This window comes from Galleria mellonella, unplaced genomic scaffold (genome assembly GCF_026898425.1).
Source record: "Galleria mellonella isolate WM207_F2 unplaced genomic scaffold, CSIRO_AGI_GalMel_v1 utg63, whole genome shotgun sequence".
Lineage (NCBI taxonomy): Eukaryota > Metazoa > Arthropoda > Insecta > Lepidoptera > Pyralidae > Galleria > Galleria mellonella.
This window is the reverse complement of record NW_026442130.1, coordinates 10,700,323-10,713,121: the sequence shown is the minus strand read 5'-3', so window position 1 is coordinate 10,713,121 and position 12,799 is coordinate 10,700,323. Positions and strand designations below refer to the sequence as shown.

The 12,799-nt window shown below is 32.0% G+C and overlaps 1 protein-coding gene across 4 annotated transcripts in view; it reads right to left on the bottom strand.

The window, feature by feature from the left end:
• The window catches only part of LOC113521893 (receptor-type tyrosine-protein phosphatase kappa), a 207,966-nt gene that overhangs the window by 42,109 nt on the left and 153,058 nt on the right, over nt 1-12,799 (bottom strand). For all 4 annotated transcript variants that reach the window (XM_026907551.3, XM_031909825.2, XM_031909824.2 and 1 more), the window contains one exon: nt 2,185-2,303. In XM_026907551.3, the coding sequence (XP_026763352.1) occupies nt 2,185-2,303 (119 nt within the window). The remainder of the gene's footprint in view (nt 1-2,184; nt 2,304-12,799) is intronic.

The following is a 12,799-nucleotide window of genomic DNA, read 5'->3' as shown; positions in this document are numbered from 1 at the left end:
GTATCCTAGGCACTCTACCAGCTGGCAGTGATCTCAAAGAAATTTTTTATCTTTAATTATATATATTTTTAATTTTTTTTAATGTTATATTGGATTAAGTAATATTCTGTTATTATTTCTTCTTGTAAATAAAATAATTAATTAGATTTAGATATTTTCATTTACTAAAATAGTTTCTCGACATATATCTGTGTCTATTTTTCTTTCGATGAGGTATACTCCTCTGTTGGTCTAATATAAATTTTATTGCCACTAAGTATTGACATAATAAAAAAAGTCATTATGTTAAAAAAATCATTAATTTTTTTATGCAACTTTGAATGGCAAACAAGCCGATGGCCCACCTGTTAGGAGGTGGTAACCCTCGCCTATAAACATGAACAATACTATGAACATAACTGAGTAAACTGTATTGCTCGTGATACCCCTCATGCATTGTTATTCCTGAGGACTAAGTTGTATTTATATTGATGTAAATATGGCAAATATCATTAATAAATATGAGTAAAATTTTTATCTTTACATTTTGTTGTTCAAGACATCACTTATAGGTTACCACTGTTGAATTCTAACGCGCTATGCCAATTGTATAGTTTGTTTTTGTTTTCGTATTAAATTTAATTATTATATCAGAAACTGATTTTTGTTTCAATCTCCTAGACAAATGTTTAAAGTATCTATCGGTAGATAGGTACATTTACTTTCCTGCGAGAATAAACAAGAAAGAATATTACTATCTGGTTCTATTTCATGCGCTTGGCAGCGATGATAAATTATTCCACTTGCCTTAGAAATGCAGGTCTTAAATAGACAAAACAATCACATTAACTATTAGTAAATATATATAGATTGAAATAAACATTATACTTCGCGGTTTTATTTTTGGCCACAAATAAGCTCAGTGAAATTTTGATTCCAAGTTCCTACACGTAAATATATAAAATAAAACAACAATACAGATGTCATCAAAAGTATTTGATGCAGAAAAGGGTTTGTTAACATCATAGCACTATACATAAATACATATCGTCATAGTCGTAGAATACTGACGGATTTGACAAAGATTACATATAAAGATCCGTCAGTATTCTACGACTATGACGATATAGGTCACAGTTTTCATATATATTAGTTTAATTGCGTTGTCTATGTCTGTCTCTGGCACCAGCGTACTCAGTGCAGTGGATACGACACGCTGTCAAATATATAGGATCATTTATCATAAAATAAATTAATACAGACAGGAAATGAAAAATGATTTTAGTAGATAATTTCTAATATAAGAAATTATAAGGTTATCCGGCGTTGAAAGTGCATATTTTTATTCAGTTAATAAAAGTAAGCATAAGAGTTGAAATTTTATCATGTTCACTGTAAGGACAATGCACGCTTTTATAATTTACCGCAGCATAACATAATATTATACCATTTTACTCATCACAAATCACGATATAATTGCATAAAATCAGGAAATATACTGTGTGCAATTGTATGGTGAGACTTAATTTTCAGTACATTTTTTTATACAACTTAGAATGGCAAACAAGCTGACGGCCCACCTGATGGAAAGTGGTAACCGTCGCCTATAGACATGAGCAGTACCATGGACATAACAGACTATACTGTTTCGCCCATGATACTCCCATGCGTTGCCATTCCTGAGGACTCAGGTATTATTACTCTGTACCCTGTAAATTCACGCTATATCCCACCCTTCAAACCGAAACACAGCCATGCAAACACAACTGCTTCACGGTAGAAACACGGATGGGACAGAGGTGTCCAAGCCATCGACTTTTGTACAAAGTCTCCCTCTGGTAAAATATCTACCCACGATAAATCTAAATGCCCACGATATCATCATACCGTGCAAGACTATGTATATTGCTGCGGTAAATTAAAGTATCTCATATAATTGAATGGTTTTTGCTCTTCTATTATATCGTGACGGTAAAATGATACGATATCGTACCATGCTATGGTAAACAGTTGAATCGATTTTAATGAATTTTTAAGTATGTATTATTTAATGGAAACTTGAGAGGTAATAATATAACTTTCATCTCGATAAGATAATGGGCCTGGTAGATGGCAGTAAAGGGAAAAACAACTTTTGCCGTTTCAGTCAGTGATCCTATATATTCAATAGTGTAATATATAAAAATCATTGTTTATTTAACATACCTGGAATTCTAGTTTGTACAGTACTGGAAATTTCCTCCTTTGCTCGCATAGTTTGGGAAAGTTCTTGATCTCAACGGGTCGGTCGGGTATTGTCTCCGATATTGAACCATTCTCGTCCGCTGCAAGTTGACAACTAATTAGTGATGCACAATGTACTTTATATAGAGGTATTTTGAATGAAGTCGATGAACATGTACTTTACAAGTCAATACTCAAATACTACGACAATTCATATTATTACATAAATGAGTTGCATTATTTTTTAAAACTTTTGTTAAGTTTTACATTATTTATATTCAACTGGACAAAGGGAATTTAATAAATGCGCGAGACAATGTAAGTACCATATTTATTTTGAAAAAGACTTCTGGATGAAGTCAAAACAATTGTCGGATATGTCAAACTTAGTATCTTCATTACATTCCTGTACTCCAGTTGTATATAAATGCATCACAATCAAAAATTTATCAAACAACAAAATAAATGTACATAGTTTGAGAATATTGTACATCTACAATATTCTTAAATTATGTATTTAGATTAATTAATATTAAATTAAGTAAGATGGTTATATCTATATTTTCTAACCATTTTACCGATTCTACATTTTTTTTATGGAACTTAGAATGACAAACAAACTGACGGTCCACCTGATAGAAAGTGATAATCATCGCCTATAGACATTAGCAGTACCATGGACATAACAGAGTATACTGTTTCGTCCATGATACCCCCCTTCCGTTGTCATTTCTGAGGACTAAAGTTTTATGCCTCTGTACTCTGTAAATTCATACAACATACATACGAATACAATAGATCGAAATATTTATTTCTGAATAATAAATAATCATAACAATAAGTAACAGCGATTCTCTAGTGAACCATAACGTTATTATAGAATAAGGTGAATATGAAACGAAGACAATATTACGTTTTTATTTTCTTCAAAAATAAGGTATTATATATGTTTCTGTTATTACAAACACATTATAGTTAATTGGTGCGTTTGATTTTATGTCTTATTCCTTTCAAAATAAGATTGATAACTGGTCAAATTGATTAAAACAGTATCTACTATGATATTCTCTTTCTATGTTTAGTCAATACTAATTGTCACGGTCGGATGTCGGTGTTTTTTTGCGGAGTTAAATCTATATTGTAATACTAGCGGTGTCTACAATTTCTTCTGTGTAACCGGGACATATTGATTGACTGGAGAAAAAGCTAATATCTTTCTCCATTTCAAATAATAGGAGTATGTCACATTTAAAAATTATTACTACGATTAAGAGCTAACAGATAACAAAACTATCACAATTATAATATTAGGAGCATAGTCAAGGATTAGTAAAAATTAAAATTTATCCTTTCCCTATAACAACCGGAAATTGAATGAATTTATAATAATGGTCGCTTATTAGAGACCGAGGGATCGGATTAAATTCCTACTAAATTTATTAACCTGCAATCGGATGAAAATTTTATTTTTATCTATTCGATAGCTGAGCGAATAGTTTATTTTTATAATTTCTATATCTCATAAAATATTTTATAAAACTTTTAATGTATTCGAATAAAAATAACCGCCTGTTGTTGTATTATATGTTATTCTGTTAATAACTTCTCACTTATCATCATCACTTACTTTTAATTTTCTTTTAATAAAACAAATAACTATTAATAAGTGATTGTCAAGAAGGTTCATTTTGAAGTTAGGAAGACACAGTAACTTATACGTAATTAACATTCCAGACCTTCTAAATGCCGTCAAATTTCGAAATATTATTTAACAGAACAAGTGCTTTAGTGAAAAGCGCATGTTGAAAATTGTTTTAGCCTAACATACTGAAAATAATATGTGACGTCTAGCACGAGTATATTTGCCTGGCATAAAAAATTAACGTTAGAATTTTCAATATTTCCCCTTAAAACTTTAAAGGAATGTGTAACAATCGCTAAGTCCCTTTTCGCATTATGTATTTTAATATCTGTGGTGTTATTAATGAAAACATGATAAATTATTTGGTTTTAACAGGACATTTATAAGAAAATGTCAAGATTTTTCCAAGAGACAACAGTATGGGGTTCTTCAAAAAAGTGGTAAAGAGATTTCTTCAGAATTAGTAACACGCGCGTACTGCCCCTGGTACTGTAGGCATTCATAGGCTACGGTAACAGCTTAAAATTAGGTGAGTCGTATATCTGTTTGCTACCTTAGTGTGAAAAAAAAGAGATACGAATGTTGCTGCAGTAATGTGGAGAAACAAATAACAATCTAGTGACAGAATACGAGAGATACGTTCTACATACATACATACATAAATATCTGTCACGCCTGTCTCCCATTAGGGTAGGCAGAAACAATGGAACGCCAAATGCTTCGATTCAAACAAACCTCTTTCGCTTCTTCCACATACGATACATAGATACGTTCTCACTTATATATAAAAAAAAAAAGAAATCCAAATTCGAACAAACGCTGACAATTGCTCGCATCAATATCTCCTTTTTCAGAAAATGACAACATACTATTCTCTCCATCAATCGACAAGACGATTTATGAATACTATTTTGATACATAAGCACAGGGATCAAACGACATCGCTACCCCTGTAACGAGATACGAAGTCGTTTGGTGGCTTATAACGTGTGCCTTCCTGTAATTTGTGAACGTCGCCTCGAGAGCGAGGTGACAACGGGTTTTATCAGTTTTACGAGTTATCGACACACGTATGAGTGGATTGCGTTAGGTAATATCTGTAATGATCGATACTTGCTAAGTGAATGCAATAAACGCGTATCAATACTTGATGTCTGTTTCAACAGAATTGAATTGAAGATAGTAATCATCGTCAATATATCAGCCGTAAACTGTCCACTACCGGACATAGTTCTTCTCCTATTGAGGGGTTTTGTCAGTAGTTGCTACGCTTAGCAGGTGGATTGGCAATTGTTGTTAGGCTTTGATGATGTTTTCAAAGGAAAGCCGATGCCCAGACCTCGACCATTAAGTTACTTACCCTCATTTAGTCGCCTTTTATGACAATCACGTAAAAGGAAGGCATTCTATGTTGTCACCACATGGCAGAATAATAATAATAATTTATTTAAAAATAAATGTTACATTTTAAATATAGGTAAAACCCTGCTCCCTAAATAGATAAATCCTGTACTTTAGGATAAGCAGTGCTCTTTCCTATACGGCATAATGACACAAAATTATATAAAAAAAGAAACAATAAAAGTTAAGGTACTAATACAGTAATAATTTAATTTGTCCAAATAATATTTTGTAAGTGAAATCATGTGTGTAACTATGTTTCTTTGAAATTTTCACAGAAATACTCTTTAAATGAAATCAGTAACAAATCGAAATGTTCAATCAATTGATCATTTATTATTTGTGGAAACAACTGTCTTTTGATCGGGACAATTATTCATTAGTTTACATTAAAATCTATTGAAATAAATTACGAGTATATACATATTTTCTTGTGTTTTGATTGCTAGAAAATGCTAGAGTTGCGTAGCAAAGGGTCTGTGTTAATCTACCAGAATAGTCTAAGTTCACTAGATTAACTACACTGTTCTTGATGGTTTAAACAACTTAACCTTAACATTGATAATTGCATTGGATCATATTATAAAAGTCTAGATTTTAGGAACAAAATGTCGACACATTAGAAAAAATAGTATTCATCAGACTCTCTTTAGTCATACTGCTAAAATTCCCTCTAGTTTGCACGTAACGGGTGTCACTTTCCATTAATTGTCACTGCACTGCAAAAACGCTACGCTTGCAAAATAAAACTTGACAGGAGAGTTCAAAAGCCGTCCAGTGGAATATTTTGTTGTTTTTATAATTGTCCATACGTATACGGGGAAAAGGAATTTTGGTTTAGTACATTTACTTTTTAATGATGAAAATTTATTATTTACCGCGCTTGCGTTATTGTTGAACGCTAGCATAGTACTAGTGTGTGATGATAGTTGAAGATGAAGACAGCTCACTCTATCTATCGTGCAGAATTCTCTAGAAATTAACCACAGTAATTTTTACAAGACCACATAGAGATCGGCATGGTATATGACTAGCAATGGGACCACTACGTCTCTTTACTAACAGTTCTTTCCCCCCTCCTCCAATGTAACAACAACTTTCAAGAAGAGAGTATATTCCTTCTTAAAAGGCTCGCAACACACCTGCAGTTTCTCTGATATTGTGGGGGCCTATGGACAGCGCTAGTCACTCACTATCAGTTGAGCCGTATGCTCGTTAGCCCCCTATGTTTAAAAACAAGGGATGCCGCAATTTTGTTTCTTACAAGGTTTACATGAGTATTCAATATACGTGCGATGGTTATACTAATTCCATTCATAACGACCTATTAAAGTTCCCCTCTTATGCGTGGATCATTACCTAAAAGAGAAAGACATATTCCCCACTATTACCACGGTGACTAAGCAATATTTTATAGGGTTTTGTTACGAGTTTTGCTTCTCTTGCATTGGTGTGTTGTGCATACGAGTAGTTCCTTTAGTTTACTGTTAGGATGGAACTGATTATCCTGAGGATGGAAAGGAATAAATTATTTTCTTACTTTGTCAGCTTACGGACGCTATATGGGAATAGGTATTATGTCTTAATACTTGTTATCTAGCCAATAAAAAAACAGTAAAGTAATATGAGTCGAAAAGGGCAAACATTCTAAGTTTTATACTAACACGGCAACTTCTGCTGTCAAGTTAATATGAACAATAATCTTTTTATTTTAAAGTTTTTCTATCCATGTTTCATGCTTTCACTGGTAGAAGATTCCTTAATTTTGATTGAAATTGAACTTAATAGTTTCGATTTCATATATATATATATATATATATATATATATATATATATATATATATATATATATATATATATATATATATATATAACTGATTATGATATTCTAAAGAACGTTTTGAATCGTAATACTAGTTTTTTTTACAAGCTGACGGTCCACCTGATGGAAAGTGGTAACCGTCGCCTATAGACATGAGCAGTACCATGGACATAACAGAGTATACTGTTTCGCCCATGATACCCACCATGCGTTGCCATTCCTGAGGACTCAGGTGTTATTCCTCTGTACCCTATAAATTCATGCCATATCCCATCCTTCAAACCGAAACACAGCCATGCAAACACAACTGTTTCACGGTAAAAACACGAATGGGACAGAAGTACCCAAGCAAACGACTGATAAATACATCAAGCAATGGAACTGTGTCCTTTGTCGTAAAATCTCGAATGTATAGCTAGAGGAAAGTTTGCAATGTTGCGGACATAAAAAGACCCATTTCAGACGGCACTACAATACAGATTATTACGTGGAAATATAAATAAAATGAGAGGAAACACGAGCGAATTCCTCTATAAACATTTTCGTTAGCATATCGATAACTAGATTTCGCCTGAATGAATAAATTATTTTGTATTCATTAAAGTACAAAGGGGCCGTTCATTATGTACTTACATAATTATTGGACACTAACGGCGTCATTGCCAGCAGTAAACCTTCTTAAATAAATTTCCAGCACTCCCCGTGATGGTTCCTGATGAATTTACTAGGAATCATCATGACGAATTCGTCACGATGGGTCAACTGACCTGACTGTATCCTCGCGTATCATCCCTCGTTAATAATACCAAATACAATTAGCATCATATTAACCGTTGACTGTCCACTGATGAACATAGGCTTCATCTTCACAAGCGAATTGGCTACCGCAGTCAGGTTTCGGTGATGTTTTAAAAGGGACGCTGCTACCAATCTCTCTACTATTAAATCCCTTTAGTTGCCTTTTACGATCAAATACAATATATAAACAAATAGGTCAAATAGGATACTATTACATTTAAATTCATTTGAAAGAGATATATATTTTTTTTTATACAACTTAGAATTGCAAACAAGCTGACGGCCCACCTGATGGAAAGTGGTAACCGTCGCCTATAGACATGAGCAGTGCCATAGACATAACAGAGTTATATACTGTTTCGCCCATGATAACCCCCATGCGTTGCCATTCCTGAGGACTCAGGTGTTATTCCTCTGTACCCTGTAAATTCACGCCATAGCCCACCCTTCAAACCGAAACACAGACATGCAAACACAACTGCTTCAGGGTAGAAACACGAATGAGACAGAGGTACCCAAGCAATCGACTTTTGTACAAAGTCTCCCTCTGGTAAAAAATATGTGGTATATAAATGAAGCTTTATCTGATTTAAGACTAATTCTCATAGAATCATTGCTTCATTTTTAGTCAAGTGAGTTTATTTTTATGCTATTTGGAATAGCAAATAAGCTTATGGTTTACTTGTTATTTTAAATGGTAACTGTAGATGATTATAGACACACACCACAGAATAGATAAATACGAGTTAAACAAGTTAAGACACTGTGATACTTATAATACCTTTCGTGTGTTGTTAATCTTAAGGGCTAAGTTGTTATGCCTTTATAATCTGTAATTTCATTACCATACCCCTCTCTTTACACCGAGTCATAGCCACGTAAGTACAAAACTTGCTTGGCGGTAGAAACTCGAGCGGGACAGAGGTCGACTTTTGTACAAACTCTCCCTCTGGGAAAATAATAATTACGAGATATATTTTACGATCGTATTTTGCTGCCTGCTTTGCTGTCATAACAAACAAGGCGCGAAGCGGCTTACTCGACAAGATTTAGAGTTGTAATAACAAAATATCTTTTGAAATATTAACATTCGGAATACATAAAGTTTATTTTTAGACAAATAAACAATTTTACATTTACACTGATCATAGATAATACACATACACACATACACACACATACACATATATACGAGTATATATACCGTATGTACGTTGGTATCTATCTCTAAAAGCCTATCCGTATGACGTATCCGTATGAAGACTTGGATTCCAGCAGTGGACAGTTAACGGCAAAATAAAATCTATATAATATAATAATCTATATATAATATATATATATATATATATATATATATATATATATATATATATATATATATATATAAACAACAGATGATTGCCATGATAACATATCACTGTCATGATAACATTGAATGATGTCGTCTATCCGTTTAATGTATTTATGTAGATATTATAGATAAGTTTACAGAAAATATGATAATATTATACAAAGCTGCCTGTCTGACTCTGACATATCGACTAAATGGATCGAGCTAAAACATGTACGAGAGCTAGATATTTTCATGACAGCTTCATTGTATTTTTTTTTTGTTTCATTAATATACATCCAGAAATAACTAAACATTTTTTTTTATAGCTTTTCTGTGATTTCTTTACTTATTATTTTAAACATTTATTTGTCTTCTAGATACGTTGTATGTTTTATTAATTGCTAATTGTTATAGAAATATTATTTTAATACAATTTGAATGACACTGAATTTGAACACTATATTTGAATGGCCGTGTGGTCCGTTACAGAATAGGCCACCCCTTCGTTTCCCGTGGGTACCGTAAAAGGCAATTGATGGAGGGAACGCGAGCAGCGTTCCTCTGTAAAGCCTAACTGCGGTTGCCAATCCGCCTGCCAAGCACGGCAACTATTGACAAAACCTCCCTAGGGGGAGGCTTATATTCGGCAGTGGACAGTTAAAGACTGGTATAATATGAATGAATGAAAAAGTATACTTGAATAAATATTATGTGTTTCAAAAACTTTGAAGCTGAGAGAACATATTGTTACTATTTTATATTTTTATTAATATATTCCTTTTTACATTTTGGCCTTATTTAAAGACTCCATACTTTTGAATAAATAAAATTGATACAATAAAACAATAATGTCAGTTACAATATAGGTGATGTACCTATATTTTATATTTATAATAAATATAGAATTAAAAGGTTTCATAATGAAAATTTATATCTCATTTATGAGTATCACTAAACTCCTGCAGCTTGACAGTAGCATTGTTAGGGTCATCACTTGCTTTTTGTAAAATATTGATAGTGCAAATGAAAGAAGGTAAGTGGAAAACTTGTGCATCTATCAATACAACAGAATGAATGAATTAAGTATATATTCTATTATTATTCTTTTATCATATAATTATATTGAAATGAAAGATATATAAGTAGTATTTATTTTTGTATTTTAAAATAATTTTTAAAGGTTTTTAACGAAATTGTATAATCAAGTAGGTTATATTAATATGTGGATAAGCATAGTGAGATATATACATTTAAGAAATATATATTTATAGTATACTTAGAAGCGTTATTAGTCAGTCTTGGGATCGTATTAATCTTTCGTTGCTATATAGGTATAATGCGGAAAACTAATACAAGAAGCGATACCAAATTCTATTATTATATATAATCAAATATAGTTGCAAATTCTGTTATAAATTCCATCAGTTAGCCTAGTAGTAAGAAACTACATACGCTCTAGCATGGATGTAAAATATGAAATGTGTTACCACCAGTTGCGTTAGTTTTATTATAATATTTGCGTTTACAATTGTGGCAGCCCTAGCTTGCGTAATAACCGTGCGGATTATCTCAACTTTACGATAATGGCCGCTATGTCGTGTTTCTTTTTAAATGGTTTCGTATCGTTATTGTTTTGTTATTGTTGGGAACTGTACCGGATATATTATTATGAACTCTAAACTCAACGTTAAGAGTTAACATTCGATTGTTTAAATAAATTATAAGTTTGAGATTAGGCGTATGAAGAGGAAGACGTAAAAAAAGTATGAATAAATATTCAGTATGTGAGACTATTTTAGTCAAGAGTGAAAGTCAAAATAACATTGTACTGATCCCAAATTTTAAAAAATAGGTCCGAAGCATGATAATAATAATAAATATTGAAAAAATTGAGCATGAACATTGTCGACTACCTACGAAAAACATTTTTGCTGTATTATATTTTGCATTTATATATAGGGACCACCCTACATAGAATAGGCTACCTCTTCCTTTTTCGTGGGTATCATAAGAGGCGACTAAAGGAGGACGAGGGATGGGCAGCAGCGTCCCTTTTAAAACATATCCAAAGCCTAACTGCGGTTGTTAATCTGCCTGCCAAACGTGGCACCTATTAAATATAAAAACTCTCCATCCAAAACAGTCATATATGCTAACAGACCCCTTACTTATAGAAACTGGATAACCCTATACCTTTAATTATTACTACCATTAATTGGTTGCAATTCTCGATAGTTCATTAAAAATAAATTAAACCAATATATTTGATATTGGTTTAATCATTTGTGTCGCTTTGGTGTTTCCTAATTTTGAATGCATCGCTCGGAACATTAATATTAACTTAATTTTGAGCGTACGTTTCAAATTTCCGTCTGGCACTACTTCGAGCTGCAAAAACGTATTCAGTAGAGGCATTGTAGCTGTTTTAATACAATTTCATTTGTCTAACTATAACAGTATTATAAAATTTATACTAAAGTTATATTTTCTATATGTTACATATGATTGCAAAATGCATGTAGTCGTATTTGATGTTTCATAAAACAAATTTTAAATCGAAATAATATATATATATATATATATATATATATATATATATATATATATATATATATATATTCATATTCATCACACATCTTCACATATTAAATGGACTTAATAAAAGAAAAAGTACTAACTGCAATTGTGTCTCAATTATTTTTTATAATAAACGTTTTAGTTCTAAGTAGTTTTCATGCCGGTTTTATATTAATTTTGTCAAGATTAAAGGGTTTTGGTGGAATAAACATATTTGAAAATTGATAAATTAAATTGAACTTCACAGAAGTTGTATGAGAGCGGGAAAAACCATTTTGAATTTTATCCAATTAGAATTAGAATTGATAAAAGGTTACAAATGTGACTGTATTTTTTATTCTTTTTTTTTTACGTGTAGAGTAATATGTGTATGTATATCAATTTTTAATTAATTCTGATTATTCTTTTTTAATCTGAAGAATTAGATCTTGTTACGTTTCCATCCATATTGATGTTATCAACATCAAAATATGTTGTTTCATGAATTAAGATTGTTAATTAACTTAGTTTCATGAATTAATTTAAATTAATTGCTTTCACTTCAATTTTGAATTATATTTATTAAATTGGACGAACCGCACTACCTTGCCTTTGGTTACCTAAAGATGTAATTTTGTTTTTAAAAATTTAATTTGCTACTATGACTCAAAGTCAATATATATAGAACATACCCAAAAAACTAATATACTACTTAAAGTCAACTAGGCATGAGTTTGCTGTAATCTAAGATTGTTTGGGATCTCAGATACGGCAGGATCCCAATTAGTATTCTGATATGCTTTGCTTTGATTAACCTCGCTGTACAAAGAAGTGGAGTAAACAATCGAACGTGAGGCGGCCACTAATTGCAGCTTGCAACGTGTGCACAAATTAGAATCGGCCAACTAATTGAACTATTGTTAGGAGAGGCTTGACTTAAGTGTACATACTACTATCTTCTTGAAGCACTGTTATATTTTACCTGATTGCTAGACCTGTCATGTCAGTTTAACTTTTATTTTAATATTATCTGTAGCTGTTTTAT